The sequence below is a fragment of the Cydia pomonella genome, chromosome 21 (genome assembly GCF_033807575.1).
Source record: "Cydia pomonella isolate Wapato2018A chromosome 21, ilCydPomo1, whole genome shotgun sequence".
NCBI classification, from domain to species: domain Eukaryota; kingdom Metazoa; phylum Arthropoda; class Insecta; order Lepidoptera; family Tortricidae; genus Cydia; species Cydia pomonella.
In genome coordinates, this window is record NC_084723.1 from 11,027,068 (window position 1) to 11,046,068 (window position 19,001).

Here is a 19,001-nt window from a genome sequence, read left to right on the forward strand (position 1 = left end):
GCTAAAAGTGACGTTTCGTGTTGATTTCCATTTGATGTGAGAAATATTGTGACTTGTCGAATTGCTATTATCACCACCTGTCAGTGAACAATATCCACACTAGAGGCGGGGCGTTGTACCGGAATAGTTTTTGGAACAGGTTATTTGTAATAGACTACTTTTAGCTTGTCGAGTATTTAAAAGTACGGACTTTGATTTCTGAAATAAAACAAATATGAAACTTTTATCACCTCGTACCTCCATTCTTACCGTTACTTTAGGTAAAATAAAATTTTGTTAACAGATGGTCGTCTGGGTGTCTGTTGTATCTAAAAATAATGTAATAATATATAACAAAAATATGACAATAGATTCATAGCCTTCACTCAAAACGTCACCATATTTCCGACCCTTACCGAAATAATAAGTCGATATTTGTATAAATAATCCTTATTTGTAAGACGCCTAAGCACGGCAAATACGTAAACTGCCTATTGGGGGTCATACTCGTAAAACTGGTATTTTAGACGTACTTTTGGTACGAGTAACAGAGACGTACTTTTGGTACGCAGTCCCAGCTCTAGTCAGGATTCTAGTTGTCAAATATAAGCGTGTCGAATACGTATTAGTTAACTGTCAAATGAAATTAGATCAACGGTAGACTTTTTTGTCGATGGGTATGGCTGCCATGTTTGGATTTATGACATTTAAAAGGGGATCCTAAGGCAGAGAGTAGTTTTACCTGTACGATTTTGATTCTTCTACTGGACGCAAGATGGAGTTAGCTGCCAAATTCCGATCAGGCTGACGCAACTAGGAAGAAAAAAGTTTTGTATGGAATTTGTTTCGCAAATCATTGCCAACGAAGAAAAAGAAAACGTCAGTGCTATTTATTCTGTCAAGTTTACATCAAGTCTACTGTCAGCCTAATTGCTTTGTTTGTTTTGAAGGCTTCAATGTTTTGTTCGGGTATTTCGTGTAATTTCTTTATTATTTAGTGCAAAAATCTAAAATAGTCAACCGTGATCAGAGTAAAGAGCGAGTTTGTTACAATGCCAGCGAGAAAACGGTTTACTAAGTGTGAAATATGTGGCAAGCGAGACACTCGAGAAAATCACGAAAAAAGGGTTTTTATGGCGAAATTTCCCTTGGATGAAGACTGGTAAGTATTGCTTTAGATACTTTAGACCTTATTTTGGGTCAGCAGGCTATAAACACATCGAAAATTAGATATTTTACATTATTTTTCGTTGTGAACTAGGGATGTACTATAACTATCGATAACTGTAGTTTTATTTGTATATCAGTGTAAATAATTAAATAAAATATGTGAAATTTCCTTAGAACTAGCATGCAATATGACCATAATTAATTCGTCGAAGCTTAATAATGCATAAATTATCTATTACTTATGCATTAATGGTCATTAGTTAACATATTTTTTTTATCTAGTGATTATTTAATATATTAACCTAAAATGTAACAAAATTAATCTCTGTTTTTATGATAAATAAAGATATATTATAGGACATTATTACACAAACTGACTTAGTACTAAAGTATGAATGGCATGTGTTGTGGGTACTTAGACAACGATATATATATATATATACCCACAACACATGCCATTCATACTTTAGTACTAAGTCAGTTTGTGCAATAATGTATATATATATATGTACATAGACCTAATTTATAAGTAATTATAAATACATAGAAAATACCCATGTCTCAGGAACAAATATTCATGCTCATCACACTAATAAATGCCCGTTCCAGGATTTGAACCTGGGACCATCGGCTTCATAGGCAGGGTCGCTGCCAACAAGGCCAGACCCGTTCTCATGATTAACAGACATATAAATACATAAAAAGTTAAAGCATTGATAAAGGGTTGTTGATAACTGGATGCCGAAAAACATGATTTATAGATGCATATTAGCGCGAAATAATCAGTTGATCATCTCATTAGCAAACACATGGAATATAAACTGTAGATAAAGTCATGTTTTTCCAAGGCTGTATGTTTTCAGATGCAGGCAGTGGGCCAAATTTGTTGGGAACGAAGACCTGATACATCTTCCTATCATCATAGAAAAGTTACATTTATTCAAACATGTATGTGCACATCATAATGAAAATCAAGCATTTAATAAAATAAAAAAACACGACTTAAAAACTGTATTAAAATAATTCGGGTCCACATTAAGCCCGACCAGATAGTAGTCCAATTAAGAACTATTCACTATATAACATACAACTTAAATGTGGACTCGATGCTAACCTGATTTCGAGTACAAAATTTGTAGACAGGAGCCTATGTTTCAACCCTCCCCATTTTATCGATATCGATAAGAATCGTAGGCGTGTAGCGTACTACACTATTTAAATCGCTTATGTTGGTACTATGGTTCTTTGACAGTTCTTTGTCGTACATTTTGGTAATGATTTGCGAAACAAACTGATTCCACTCGCTAGTATGGAAGTCCCATCTCTTAAAACGTAGTGATTATATGCTCTTTGACAATGACATGCAGTTGCGTCGATGTAGATCTATCATAAAAACGTACATGTGACGCATGTGACAATTGTCCAGGATGAAAGAAATATCTTGACAATTAACATAAAGCAATACAATACCACAAAATGTCAACAAGAAAACAGATTTATTATAAAAATACAAATTATATACGAAGCTTCATTTTAAAACCAATGGTCGTGGGTTCTAACCCCGGCTCTTAACAATGTGCATCTTGTATCATGTACCGATTGCTTTTCAGTAAAGTAAAATATATTATCATGAGGAAGATGGAGTAGCCCCAATAAGGTATATTTTCCCCTCTGGGTTAGAAGGTCAGATAGTAGTGAGACAGGGAGATATAGTGAAGAATGCGGAAAAACAAGCATTTATTGTGTTGGCTAGTTTTTTTTTATCAAAATTTGAAAACGAGCGCAACAGCATGCTCAAAGCCTGTGAGTCAGAATCTGTTAAATTTAGGCTTAAGACGAAACAGGAGCTGAGCCCGTACACAAATTTGAGATTTTTAGGTAAAAGGTAAAAAATATCGCCGTCGCGCTGACGAGTGTGGCTGCCCGTACCTAGCTAGAGACTATCCCTTGTGTGTGTACCAACAAACCAAATTTTAGACAAATATGATACGTCTTCTTCTTCTTTGTCGTTGTACTCTTTGCAGAGCGTCGTGGTCAACTGCTGATATCAGGCGCAGATGTTGCTTGCCGTACGATTTCTCGCCATTTTTCGCGGTTGGGGGCCATTCTGGCAAATGCGTTCAGCGGACCCTTCATGGCAGATTTGATATGGTCAGTCCATCGCATAGGTGGCCTTTTGCGCGGTCTTTTTCCGTTTGCTCTACCCTGCACCACTAGACGCTCTATGGAGTCGTTGTTCCTCCTCGAGACGTGACCGAAAAAACTGAGTATGCGGGTCTTTACGAGAGTCGGAAGGCGCTGCTTGATACGGAGTTCTTTAAGGATGGAGACATTAGTCCGAAACTCGGTCCAGGATATCCCCAGCATTTTCCTCTTTCTAGGGCGTCTATCGTCTTCTCCTCTGTCTTTCGGATAGTCCAGGTCTCCGCAGCGTATAAGAATATAGGAAAAACGAGGGCCCGTACAAGCCGAACCTTCGTGGTGTTTGTGACGTTTCGGTGATACGTAGCCTATACGTAAAAACTAGCCAAGACAAATCCTTTATAATTTCAGGATTTTCTACACAGCACAGAACATGGCACCCATATAGATCTCAATTCCGTTGTCGGCGAGTCAACAACGACACATATTCTTAATATTGAACTTAATTGGCTCTCATTTCACATTTATGTTTTAAATTAATTATAGGCATAGACATACCATATCCTATTGTAAGTACAAAGTTTCAGAGCAATCTAGCAAGTCGATTTAAAATGAGAGCGTAACTACATTTGTATGGAGAACCGAATTTGCTGCGGACGCACAATGTAGCATAATCGAATTAGGACCAACCTCGAAATCTCTGTAACAGTCATGAAATTTATTATGTATATAAATTAAAGGCATGTATATATTTTTCATGCCCAAACCATTTAACATTTGGGGACCTCGAGGAATCCGAGCCATCTTGGAAAATGTGTACCATCAACACAACAGTCAACATTAAAACTTATTAAATTCTACACAAAAAAGTCCTCGATATCTTTGCGGAACAATACATCTTGTTATAGAGAATACTTGCTGAATTTAAGTTTAACGCTTATACACTTCCAGGGGACATTCTCTTAAAAGGAAACTCGGAGGAATATGAATTCTATTTTTAACTATACATTTGTACGTGGTCTACCCCAATATTAACATTTTACTCTACTGCGACTAAACCAGAAAGAAGGATTATGGGTGTAAGTACTGATGTTTCAGTACACCCAGTAGCTAGGTATTAGGATACTGGACGGATTTTTTTAAATGACATATCGTTATATTCTTCTTGCCATTCACAACCTACTTTTACTTGTTCTATTAAAGAAAAATCAATACAGCCGCCTTGAGAGGACTCCGAATATTAAATCATATTTTTTCTTCTAGCGCCTAAACTATTGAGCGGAGTACAGTAAAACAGACATCAGTAGATCCACAGTTAGTATACAAGTGCTATGCAATACAAAGTTACTAAAATTAACGGAAGAAAAAAGTTTAGGGCTAAATAATACGTCATTTAAAAAATCCGTCCAGTATTCTAAGCTACAGGCTGTCCTGAATCCTCAGTACTTATACCCATAACCCTACTTTCTGGTTAAGTTGCAGTCAAGTAAAATATTGATATTGGGGTAGATTATATACAAATGTATAGTTAAAAGTGGAATTTTTATTCTTCCAAGTTTCCTATTAAGAGAATATCCCATGAAAGGGTATAAGGGCTAAATCTGGGTTTAGCAAGTATTTTTTAAAGCAAGATCATTTTTTTTCGCAAAGATGTCTAAAACTATTTTATGTAGAATTTTATAAGCTTGAATGTTGCCTTACACGATTATTGAATAAAGAACGTAGAATTAGAGTAAAACGCGAATTTCTCCTGGATGGTCCACATTTTCCAAGATGGCTGCGGTTCCTCAAGGTCCCCAAATGTCAAATGGTGTGGGCATGAAAAAGGGGTCTTTAAGGGGCGTATATACATACCAAATTTCATGACTGTTCAGACATTTCGAGTTTGGTCCTAATCCGACTGTGCTAATGCCACTATGTACGTAAACTGTAACTGTACTGCGGACTCAACCTTCACGTTATAATTTTTTAAGTATTAACGTTGACATAGTAACGAAAATAATAAACACGTCAATTGAAGTAAACAATATTATTATATGCAAGAAAATTTTGCAAAATAGGTACATTAAACATTAATGATTAATATGTAAAACACCATTAATTATTGAATTAAAATTATGATTTTGTGTTAAAAAATATGAGACCAATTATACAGCCCGATTACACGGGCTACATATTAAAAATGATTATCATGGAAACAGTAAATATACACAGGTGAACAAAGTTATAGTAAAATAGGTGCATAATTTCAGAGCTTGCCTGGCCCACCTGTACCACCTACCATGACCACGGCCGTCTCCTACTATTATTTTTTTCTAATACCTATGGCCTTACTAGCGAACAGTATTCCATGTTCTTAATCCAGAATTTAAACCCTTAACTACATATTTGTGGCACTTGGGGTTGAATTTGAAACTCTAGGGCACTAGCGTGGCTCTATGAGAGCGCCTTATATAGGCTTCTGGTGACCAGAGGATCAGCATTGTTAACCAGCGCGGAAATGCACCAAGCCTTCTGAGCACCCTACCGAGCGACCAGAATATAGGGCAAATATTTTATGTATACGTTTTTGACTTAAGTGTTTTTATCATGTTTTATATTTAAACTTACAGATGTCGAACTACCAGCAAAGTTTTTGAAGAGGTGTAGTTTTTATATTTTCTGGTACCAAACTGATACAGGAAATTGGAACATCAGTAAATAATCTACACCGAAGACAATGAAATATAGTCACATAATACTTTAATGTTATATTTTATTAAAGAAATCGGTAAAAAAATGTGTTAACTGAAAAAGATAATTTTTATTTTATTTGTAGTTGAATAACAAAATATGTATTTAATCTCCTTTTAACATAGGAATTCTCTTTGTGTAGGTACATATAAATAATAGGTACTTAGGTCTTGGTAAGTAATATAGGCAGTACAGTAGGTCTTATCTTAATAATTTGAGATCTCATACATGCGTTCCGATATATCTGATGGCGACTGTACATACAATGGGGTCGCGTATACGAGTACAAAGAGCATTAAAATAGTTGTTGATAGACCAAGTGAGCGAGCTACTATGGTACCTATCTTTATATCAATTTTATGCATTATGTAATAGCGCAATACAGAATTTTTTTTGACAAATGTAGTATTATTTTTATAGTAATAAAGTTATTCATGAACCATCTCGTAATTTAAAAAAAAACGGACTTTATCTCTAAATCATATGCCTTATATTTACAGATGTGTTAGGTTACAACTTGGTTCGTGAATGTGGTTTAGAAGCAACTTGAGACTGGGTGCGGAGTAAATTGCATCAATTTTTTTTACAATTTTGAGCGTTTATAGGAGAATATGTGGAGCGAGCATTATTCGACGTGTAGGTGTGGGTTCAACAAAAAGATCGCATGTCAATAGTTCTTTATTGTCGTTAAAATTCAATTAATAATCGCCTTTATCGACCATCAACTGTGTGGTCACTTTTTAATTGATTGACGTTGTCAGGTACAGTTTCACTACTCGCCGCCGCATTGTTCATAGCGCATTACTTATCCTATCGAATACAAGATGTCGCTGATTCCTGTAAACTTATGTTTAAAAAAAAAGACGCTTTACTCTATGCCATATATTGTAGGAAAGGAAGGGTATTCCCTGTCGTACGTCAAAAAATCCAAGATGGTGCCCAAGCCCATGGACAATAAAGTCTAGCAATAAAATCAACACTTGTCAAAATTTGACATTAGCAATCCACAGTCAGGTGACAATCAAATCAAACCGAACCACTTCGAGTTCAGAGCCATTTCAAACTATATAGTAGTAATAAACAAAGTTGATTTTTGTTTGATTATTTTTTCTATGAATGAGTTTTGATTGTTCCAAATGATAATATCCACAGTTGATAGAATCAACACTTGATACAATCAACATGCGATAGAATCAAGTGTTGATTTGATGTGGACGCGAAATTTGACAGTTGTGCATCTCGAATAAGGCCCCAGATGTTTTATCAGTGGAGGAATAAGGATCAAAGGCGTTCTAAAAGTTTTAATCATGTGTCGAAAGATAGCAGTAAATTTACTGTGCGCTACAAAATTTTCTTCGACAACCCCCTTCTATTTGGAATTCTCTTTGGTACTACGTAGTCCGCTAATAAAAAATGGTTTTCCTTTGACGCATAGTCTGATCTGCTACTTTTAACGCTGACTGTACCTACCGTAGTCGCTCGTATTCTTTTTATTTCAACGTTCATATCGGTTGTCATGGAGCAAACAAAAGAATTTTTCAATATTCTTCGTACATTGGGCATAGAAGATGCATGCATTTCTATGGCTTGCTTAAATAGTTATAGCAGTAATAGAAATGTGCGAGGCATAACAACCGTAAGCGAAGTCCGATAACTCGTCCAATTGCTTTTAGTGTTTTTGTGTAAAATATTGTGTTATGTACATAGATGGTAGGATCGTATAGATATGCTTACCGCGTGCGCCCGTGAGGGACAGAATATATGCAATGCGACAAAATTAAAAACACGTATTAAGTAACATTTTCTGACAACATACCAAAAACAACCTACGTAATATGTTTGCTACTCGTATGTTACGAGTAAATAGGCCCCAGATCGAAATCACGATTTTCTAATTAAAAATGACGTGCTGGACTTATTTCTTAATCTCAGTCTTATAATGGCTATAATCATTATTAATTATCTGGACATAAATGGCGACTATGTAAATTGCATCTGGCTCATAAAACCCTAATGTTAGGTCATAAAATATAATGAGATGAAATTGCTCATCTAGAAAACCCTATTTTTATTCTGCGTGTATTTTTTGAATGCGATTAATTTTCGTTGGTTATTTTTTGTCTTATTAAGAAATGTTTGCAATAAATTTAGTTAATTTTATGACATACGATACATTCATGTATGTACTTATAATACCACAATATGCTTTAAGTAGCCGTTAGTTTAGTTGATACGATAGAGAGGGAATGCGATCGAGTTCACGCATTCGCTAGAGTAAATGTCGAATACCAACTCGTGGTATACCCGTATACCCGTGCTGTTATAAAAAGTTGTGGAGTGTGGCTATAGGGCTCTGTACAGTCACGGACTTTAATTGCTGCGCCATTTAGGGTTCAAGTTAATTTGGATGTCAATACCGTTAGGTATGAACGTCCAATGTTGAAGAAGGGTTGGTAGCCTAGCGGTAAGAGCGTGCGACTTTCAACCCGGGTCGCGCTTTTCGGTGAAGGAAAACATGGTAAGGAAACGGGGCTAATCCCAATAAGGCCTAGTTTCCGTAAGTTAGTCACTTTCGTAAAAATGAGTGCCTACGCCGATTTTCGAGATCAGTTGCCAAGCGGACCCCAGGGGTCCATGAGCCGTGGCAATACGCCGTGACAAACGCTAGTAATAAGAAGATTAAATGTCCAATGTAACGTAAACCCTAAATGGCACAACAATTAATGTCCGCGACTATATATTTTAATAATTATTGTCTAAGTAATGTTGATATTTATTTTTGTATTTATAGTTATAATTTAGTTATAATTTAAAGTAGGAAGAACTCGGACTGTTTCGGACATCTTAGGGCCTGTTTCACAATGTCCAAGTCCTGAATAAGCTACTTGCCAATTATCTGACGAATAAAGTCATTGTCGGCGTTTCGCTTCAGATAAGCTTAACTGGTAGATAAAGTGCTGAGGTTTGCATGAAGTTTTATCTGGCAGTTAATTTATTTGTCAATTAGCTATCCGATATTTAATTTATTTATAAAAGAGAAGTTACATCGGCTATGGTCACTTATCTCATATCTGCCAAACTGCATAGGTAGCAGTTTGTTGGCAGAAAACTTATTCTACCCTCCAACATTGTTAAACAGGCCCTTAAATAAATAATACTTAGTATACCTAACGATGATAATGTATTTTTGGAAGATGACGAAATTGATGATGAGTTCATCCTAACAAAGAAGTTTCTAACTGATTGAGGTTACGTTATCAGGAAATGAAGAAAGTGCTAAAAGATGTTAATATCAGAGTTAACAAATAATAAAAATAATTCGAATATCAATTTGAAGCGGCTTTGTGTTTAAATATGAAAAAAGAAAAAAAAACAATGGTGGTTACTTACCTTTTATTACTAAACGTTTACTTATTACAGCGAAACCCTTAAAATAATAAGTAGACTTAATATATACACATTGAAAATAAATCAACCTATCAAAATAACTGACGAGAGCAGTTTTTGCTCTAATAAATAAATAATTAAATATTATAGGGACATTCTCACACAAATTGACTAAATCCCACGGTAAGCCAATAAGGCTTGTGTTGTGGGTACTCAGATAACGATATATATAATGTACAAATACATAGAAAACATCAATGACTCAGGAACAAATAGCTGTGCTCATCATACGAATAAATGCCCTTACCGGGATACGAACCTAGGACACGCAGGATCACTACCCACTAGGCCATACCGGTCGTCAAATTCAATCAATATTCTATAGTCAACGTTTCAACTCCATCAAATTCAGTCTCAATTTCAGGCTTAATATTATTATCTTCATACATAACTTCCCAATATGAAGGCGGATCATCAGAATTTTCGATAGAGAAATCATCCTCCTCAGTTAAATCATTATTCTTTTCATCATCTGTCAATTTCTCAATGACTTGTACAGGTATTTCAAGATACATATTAATATGAGGCGATGGAAGCAGTAGTATAATACCTACAGCGTAATCTCTTGCTATCATTTTAGAATGTTCTATTGACGAACAGTTATTAGGTATAGGCAGATCAGCAGATACTGTAGTAGCTTCTCCAGCAAATATAGCTCCATAGTTAACATTCACACCTTCAACATCTGATTTACTCATCACTTCATTATATCCAACTATGCTGTATTTATCCACTTCGATCAACTTGATTTTAATACCTTTCACTATAACACTAGTATTGTTATCTATTTCACAATCTATTTTGATATTCTCACCGGGTTTCACGATGGAACTTGCTATTGTTGCTTTAACACTTATAACTCCTTTGCTAGAGCAAATAGAAGTAAATTTTAGCAGCTTTTTTTGATCTCCGTGTATAAGCGGCTCTATTGACAATCTAGGTGTTGCACCAGATATAACATTAAGTTCCTTCTTGTACCGTGTACTTAGATTTAAAGTTCCCGGCCTTTCAAATTTAATTCTCACATAATACTTGATGAAACACCAAATTTTGTATTTTCCAGTGTGTTTATAAAACTTCAAAGATGGTGGCACGTTTTCTGGTAGCTGGAAATTGAAATCCATTTCATATTGTCCAATAGTCAGCGGTTCTTTCTTTTCATTAGTGTATATCACATGATCTATATCGACGTAGTCTTCAGAGTTCCAGAATCTGTATTTTTTATCTCTTCTCCGTCTGGATTGGTCTTGTATGCGTAGTTTTCCTAGTCCTTTCAAAGATATTGTTATTCTTTGAAACGTGTACTCCTCATCTAAATAGTACCTTATCGCTCCTGATACGATGCTTCCCGGGGTATATTTATATTTTCCGTCTGCAGGTTTATTTAAATTTATTTCACAAAATATACCCATATTTGTCAATATTATTTAACTTTTTTCAAGAGTAACTGTTAAACGTTGTGTTTCATTTGGTTTGGATTATCGTCTGATAAATATTCGAGTAGTAGTTTATCTATATCTACCCGTGAAGATAACACTATATGTTATCTATTCTAGTCTGATATGTTTACGATGGTTCATCAAACATTTATCGATTCATCGATTTATCTATATTTAATCTAGATAACCTATAAAATCATTATTATTTAGTTTGATATTATTTTTATTATTTTATCTCAAAATATGGCAAAACATTTGTAGCGCGCGTGAATTTTGATTTTAGTTTATATTGTTCAAAAATCTGTTAAGGCCCCGTAGATTGTGTGTTGTTATCTCACTCTCACTGAGCGTCAGCGAAGCGTGATCGAGACGGATGTGTGTTCTCGGGACCGCGGATATCAAGTTTTTGAATTTTAATATGTTGTAAGTTTAAAAAAAGAAAAAAGTATTCGCTTAGCTCCCTAATAAATAAAATTGCGCATTTTTATAAGCAATTTTCATATTTTTAAGCTATAGTGCATAAATTGTAAAAAAAATTTGAAAGTGCGTTTTAGACCTACGACGTTTTAGACGTTTTTTTTTTTCTATCGACCTAAAGTCAAAAAGCCCCTAAAGAATATCATCAAGATTGCCGATTAAATTTTTTCCAACAGTATTGTTTTTTAAAAACGTGGTTCGCTTTTTCAAAATACTCCACTCTCTGAACATACGGCACCTTAAATGTATAGAATATTCAATCCTGCATTTATTCGATAATAACTTTATTGAATAAACAAAAATAGCAACAGAAAGCGCATCCACCTTACGTTTTGTGAAAATAAAACGTGCATTTACACATATGTCATCTGCAACACGCACCGTCAAAATTTAAAGCAAATAAGTTTTTACAAAATAAAATATCTATAATAAGGAAAAAAACTATACAGGGCGTCCCAAGACTATGGGACATCAAGGAAAGTACCTTAAATATCGTAGACAGGATATTTTGCTGAAAGAAGCCTTTAAAAGTAAGTAATATAGCATTCAAAGAATTTCTAAAAAAAATTTGATAGCTGCTTACTTTTTCTGGGAATTAAACCTAATCTTGAAATTTTAATCAAAAATTTTACTGTATTCATTTCTTTTGCGATATCATATTTCTGAGATGACTTATTTTTTATGCATTCTTCCGATTGGCATCATAAAAATACAGGGTGTTTTTTTCGCATTTGAGTCGGTACGATTTCCAGACAAAGTAACTTATTTTTTTAAATCTTTGAATGCAGTATTACTCAGTTTTGAAAATAAAATAAAGTCTCCTTTTAGCAAAATATTCTATGTCTTATATTTAAGGTACTTTCCCTTAATGTCTTGGGACGCTCTGTATACCCGGCACAAACGTTCCCCGAATACCGGTAGCGTTCCTGAGTTGAATAGCCAACGATATACGTTGGACCAGGTACGAACCAGACCTAGGATCGCAACCCCTACCCCGCAAGCATTTACCCAGGTCCCTCGCATAATCCTGCATTTTGTTGACATTATTCATAAAAGCCGTACATTTCCCATTCCGTTTGCAGATTCCATAAAGAGAACATGTTTGTCAAAATAGTCAAATATCGAAGTCAAAGTCAAAGTCAGTCAAACAATCCTGTCTAGTACTGCATAAACACGCGTCACATATCTCGATTATTTGACTTGTCTTATTGACACATCGTAACATGATCTGTGACCACCACCAATAAACTCCGCATTGTGAAGTGTTTACGAAGACTCCACCACATGCATACGTTTGCTGTTAAACTTTTAAGATAAATTAAGATTAAATTAAATTACATCATCACAGGCCTTTGCGTCTATTGCAGACGATTTAAGCATTGCTGTTTAGACAACGGGTTTGGTGACTGTAGAGGCCGATGCGTGAGCGGCACGACCTCCCACATTTTTGGCAGAGAAAGCTCATGCCACTTGAGGTTCCAGTCCCGATTTGCTTTCTGCGACACCTTCTGCTATCTAACGTATTAAACCAGGCTTGGTCGCATAGCCTTCTCCCCTCCACAACACGCATGCGCCATCCATCACTGTCTTCAGCTAAAGTTTCCCAGGCATGGTGGTCGATTTCAAATGCTGACACGTCTCGCTTAGTTCAGTCTTTAAAGCGCAGCATCGGTCTTCCAACTTTCCTTTTAGCATACGCAACTGCACCAAGCAAGACACGTCGAGGTATTCTAGAGGATTCGATCCGGTGCACATGCCCCAGCCACCGCAAGCGTCTCTGTTTGAGTAGAGCGGCAAGCCTGGGCAGCTGCGCTTTTTCAAGAACCCTTTGATTTGTCACTTTGGCAGGCCAAGTTATGCCTAAAATGTTGCGTAGACAGCGCATGTGAAAAGTGTTGAGCCGTCGCTCCTGTTTTGCATACGTCATCCAGGTTTCTGCTCCGTACAAGAGTATACTTAGAACGCAAGTATGGTATACTATCATCTTGGTTCTAATAGTGAGGTGTTTGTTACACCACACCCTTGAACGTAGCCTCCCGAACATGGTCGCTGCTTTGCCAATATGAATATCGATCTCTGCATCAAGCGAGAGATTGTTTGACACAGTCGACCCAAGGTAGCAAAACTTATTGACGACTTCCAGAGCTGTGCCATCCACCAGTATTCTGGGTGTTTCCGCACTGCCCTGCACTGAAACGACTGTCTTTTTGGCATTTATGGACATGGAAAACAAATTGCATGCCGGGAAAACCTGTCCATGATGTTTTGCAAATCAGCTGCAGAAGCCACAAAAGCTGCATCGTCAGCAAACAAGAGACGAAGAGACTTATGTACAATAAAACTTAAAAACTATGTTAGTAACAATAAACAGCCTAACTAAAATCACAACAAATCATCGTTACTGGGCTTATGAAGCGCACAACAGTGCATAATGTACGGACACTCAATCATGTCAGCAATCATAATTAGGATGGTATTAGATAAGCTAAACATTTATTTCATTGAATAATACCCAAAAATTAAAACAATCTATAATACGCTTAAATACTGTACGTATACAAACACGGCTTAGAAAAGTGAACATAAAATATACAATCTTGTAAGCAAAAATTATAACTGGCTCTAAAATATTTCACATCAATTTGACGTCTTTAAGCGCCAAAAACGTGAACTGACGCGCGCGGCTACAGCCCAATATCAACCTTCGTGCATTCCCACAAGGTTAACGATGAAGCGACAAACACGATAGCGTGGCGTTCTAGGGTTCTATATAATTTCGCAAGCCGCAGCATCCCGTTATATTTTACACAATTGTTTTGCTACAATAACACATGTTTAGTTTAAAATAGTTTTAGGTTCTTATGTGTTTTCTCTGCTCAAAAGTTGAGAATATTGGTAAAACCGTTTTCGGCGGTTCTATATTATGACCGATTCACCCTAGACGGAAACGTTATTTTTGATGGATATTTGCAATTACGTGAGCGCACTTAGACAGTATTAGAACTTTTATTACATTGCGGTATTTGATCGGTCGGTAAAATAATGAAATTAAATCGCGTTAGACCCGTTAATTGCATTAAATATGTGTACAAAACGCGAGAGTTTAAAGTGTCATATTTGATCAGTCGGTTGAATTGGATGTAATCTATTATTCGCAATGTAACTATATTCGCCCGTCGTCTAAATGAGCATATGCGGCATTTAGTAGACAAGTGATCTGCACACCGAAAATAGGGGCAATGTCAACAGTCCGTGACAGAGACATGCTCAGTAAGCAATATGAGGTCATTATCTATTTTATAACTATTATATTACGTATATAATATAATATGTACTGTCTTCTTCCTCGCGTTGTCCCGGCATTTTGCCACGGCTCATGGGAGCCTGGGGTCCGCTTGACAACTAATCCCAAGATTTGGCGTAAGCACTAGTTTTTACGAATGCGACTGCCATCTGACCTTCCAACCTAGAGGGTAAACTAAGCCTTATTGGGATTAGTCCGCTTTTCTCACGATGTTTTCCTTCACCGAAAAGCGACTAGTAAATTTCAAATAATATTTCGTACATAAGTTCCGAAAAACTCATAGGTACGAGCCGGGGTTTGAACCCGCGACCTCCGGATTGCAAGTCGCACGCTAGGCCACCAGCGCTTATAATAAAATACTGTAACGGCTAATTAATAAAATAAACACAATTGCTCTAACAAAGTTTTCGAAACTATCGAAAGCAAAAATACAGTACATACATAGTCTCTAGCGGCCAACCATACAAGAAAAATTGGCAATAAAATTTGAATCAATGGTATTAGATTTGTTACGTTTTAAAATCGAACGAAACAAAACATAAGCAACTCTGTACCCCTAGTGTAAATTTAGTCGATAGCGAAACGTGACGTACGCGTTTGCGTTAAGTCTCATTTTGTATGGGTTTTTGAACAGCGCGCCAAGCGGGACGTTTTGGAAAGTCAAAAATCTCATACAAAATGACACTTAACGCAAACGCGTACGTCACGTTTCGCTGTCGAAAATATTTACACTAGGGGTACTGTTCAATAATGATTCAAATGTTATTGGAGGAAATTTGTACTAGTATGAGAACCGTGCAGAGGGTGGGTCAAGGATTAAGACATGCCGTTTTCAAACTAGAGGTCACGATTCAAACTCGCTCAGTTTATCGAAATTTATTTTATATGCATATAAAAGTAAAATATAAAAACACGAAAAAATACAAAATACATAAAAATCTAACCTATGGTGCCGCCAGCAGCTAGGCAGACCCCAGCTGCCGGTAGTCAGGGCTGCAGAGTGAGGAACCGCCGGGCTATTCGCACCGTGTCCAAGTTTACCACCTTCTGCATCTGACTCTTGATCCAGCCACCCAGCTAGAATCTCTCTAGGTGTTGGTAGAGACCATTTCATCCTATAATGATATTAACAATGATAACAATGAAATTGCAAAGCGTCTGGTTGACGTAACTGGTGACCGAAGAGCTGGCGGCTTTCTCGCACAACGTATCAGCACTAGCAGCATTGCGATACAAGGAGGAAATGCTGCCAGCATCCTTGTTACAATGCCTCAAGGGCCTATTTTAGATTTAAGCTAGTTATAGTAATCCTCTGTATATATCTATTATGTATATTGTTATTGTAAATAAAAATAATATACTTACATAAGTACAATGACAATCATAGTTATTTGACTGGCTCACTCCACACTCCTATAATGATATTAACATTGATAATCATAGTTGTTTGCGCCCGGGTCACGTGCCGCCTGTGTGGTTACGTGAGGTCGGGGTGAATTCGAACATGTATCAATGTGTTATGCTCGCATGTTATTATAGATCGTTTTATTAGTATTAGAAAGAAGGTAAGCGATCATGATGTGTATTTTATAAAAAAAAACACTTTTGAATAATAACTCATAGCAAATATGTAACAATTATAAATGGTTTGGCCTATGACCGGTTTGGCCTAGTAGGTAGTGACGCTGCCTACGAAGCTGATGGTCCCGGGTTCGAATCCTGGTAAGGGCATGTATTCGTGTGATGAGCATGGATATTTGTTCCTGAGTCATGGGTGTTTTCTATGTATTTAAGTATTTATAAATATTTATATATTATATATATCGTTGTCTATTAAGTACCCTCAACACAAGCCTTATTGAGCTTACTGTGGGACTTTGTCAATGTGTGTAATAATGTCCTATAATATTTAATTATTTATTTATTTATTTATAAATCGTAAGTAATCGATTATTTACAATCGTTTGCTTTCATAAGCAATATAAACTAATTTTCAAAAAGCGTTTTCAATAATTTTCAATAAAAATACATGTCAAGATTGTTTACGTTTTTTCTAACGTAAAAAAACGAACTATAGTGTATACACTAATATGGGATGCTGCATTTTGTTATATAATCTAGTTAAATAGATATACAATGAGGAATCTATCAACATTATTAGGGTAAGCAAGTTGCACATAGTATCTTAAGCCTTTGAACGCTTTACATAATACATAAAAACGTCTCTTACATGCCAATGTCTGGGACGCAAGCGAAATAATGTAAACCTTACTCGAAAGTATGGAGGTTATTTTTACAGGCAGTGTCTTACCTGAGCGAATAACTCACGAACGCGAAGCGGCGCGGCGCGGCGCGGGTGAATTCAATCGTTTGATACCTATGGAAGTGTCCTACGTGGGCGATCTCCGAATGCCGTTGGGCCGCCGCATTGCCCACGTAAGCCGCCCTGTAACAATTACGGCGGTTTCAGACTAGCGTACCTATTTTTCCGCGCGTATACGGTCGTTTCGGCGGTACGAGCTTACACACGCGTTACTTTTCCTTACATTTGGTTTATAGGTACGGGTACACGCATGTACGCGTATTCTCGTTTAAAATGCTAGTTTGAAACCGCCCCTATAGTTTTCCATGGCGTTGTGGGCACGACTAGTTACGACGCCTTTAAGTGTTCTTGGTATATTTTCTTCTTATATTTCTATGTTGTATGTGTTTACTCTTTGTTGCTTTACTCGTAAGTTTGTTTATTATAAATAAATAAATATTATAGGACATTATTACACAAATTGTCTAAGCCTAAGCCCAAGAAGGCTTGTGTTGTGGGTACTCAGACATCGATATATATAAAATACATACAAAATACCCAAGAATCAGGAACAAATATCCGTGCTCATCACACAAATAAATGCCCTTACCAGGATTTGAACCCGGGACCATCGGCTTCATAGGCAGGCTACCCACTAGGCCAGACCGGTCGTATTATGTAGTTAAGTTTCCTCTACGTATTTGGTTGACCAAAGATGGGCCAACTGTTTAACTTCTTAAATAAAATGTAATGTGTTCTAAGAACAATGATCATCTTCCATGGTTTTTAAGACAATTTGACAAAACTAACGAAAATACACTAGTTAGGTACAAAAACCTGCAATATCCACTAATAATCAGTCAGTACATTTATTTGCCTAACATTTTGTTATTTGCAAAAAAAAAAACTAGCCCCGATGCATATGTTTTTGTCTAGTCAAAGGATTTTTGGAGGTTCTCACGTTTGTAAAAATAAATTGTTAAAAAATCACAAATGTGTAATGCTAATACTAATAAAATTATAAGAATATACAAAATATTTGTGTATAATTAGACGAACTCCACTGCATCGGGGCTAGTAGTAGCAATACCTTCCAACCGAACTGTGTACGCGAAGAACAGATTTCTCGTAAGAGCATACAAAAGTTATAATGAGAAGTACTCTGATATTGATATATTTAATTCGACCTTACCTAGGTTTGTTTCTGCAATTAAGAACATAAATAAATAAATAACAGTAATAATAAAAAACGTAGTAAATATTAAATCTAATGATTTGTATTCTCTAAGATAATGAGCTGCATGTAAATTAAGTATAAGCAAGGTATAGCGTCTTTCTTTTCTGTTGTTTAAGTTTAATAATCTTACCTGAACCTACTTTACAAATTCATAGAAGTTAAACCAAATTGTATAAGTCTGGTTTGAGCAGCAAAGAATGTTATTATTCTATAAGTGGAAACTGTTATGGCTTGTGTGTATTCTATATTTGTTTAAACATATGTATTATTTTTCGCGGTTTGTTTCCCAATAATAAATAAATAAATAAAATAGTAGTATCACTACAACAAAGCTTCCCTGTCCAGAACTCAAAGAGCATGTTATTAAGACATAAGACAATCAGGGCCGATCTAATCACAGGGGCACGGCAGTCGGGGCACGTACACAACTATCACTTTCGGAACAAGGAAGGAAAACTTAACGTAATGGAGGTTTGTACGGATCTGTAATTACTGAACGGAAATTTTGTTTTTCCCGAGCAACCGTAGGTATAGTATGAATTTTCTGAAATGATTTTTACGCCTCAGACCTTAACCTGTTTTTCTTATTTTTTTTATGCAGAGCTACAAAAGCCTTTGTTTTTTTATGCAGAGCGGTTAGCTCCCGTGTCAGGCACGTGGCAAAGCAACAATGTCGCTAGTTGTCGCTTAGTAGAAGCGCATGCAAGTTTCGTCGCTTATATCTACCCGCTTTAGTTTTAATAAGTAACAGAATAGTTCATATAGTTCTAT

General features: G+C 36.2%; 2 protein-coding genes across 2 annotated transcripts in view; one reads left to right on the plus strand and one right to left on the minus strand.

Moving 5' to 3' along the window:
- LOC133529641 (ABC transporter G family member 20-like) overlaps positions 1–19,001 on the plus strand; it is a 166,037-nt gene that overhangs the window by 41,487 nt on the left and 105,549 nt on the right. The window lies entirely within an intron of this gene.
- On the minus strand, positions 9,401–12,223 carry LOC133529838 (uncharacterized). Its single transcript, XM_061867648.1, has one exon. The coding sequence runs from the start codon at positions 10,881–10,883 to the stop codon at positions 9,783–9,785; it is 1,101 nt and encodes a 366-aa protein (XP_061723632.1). The 5' UTR covers positions 10,884–12,223; the 3' UTR covers positions 9,401–9,782.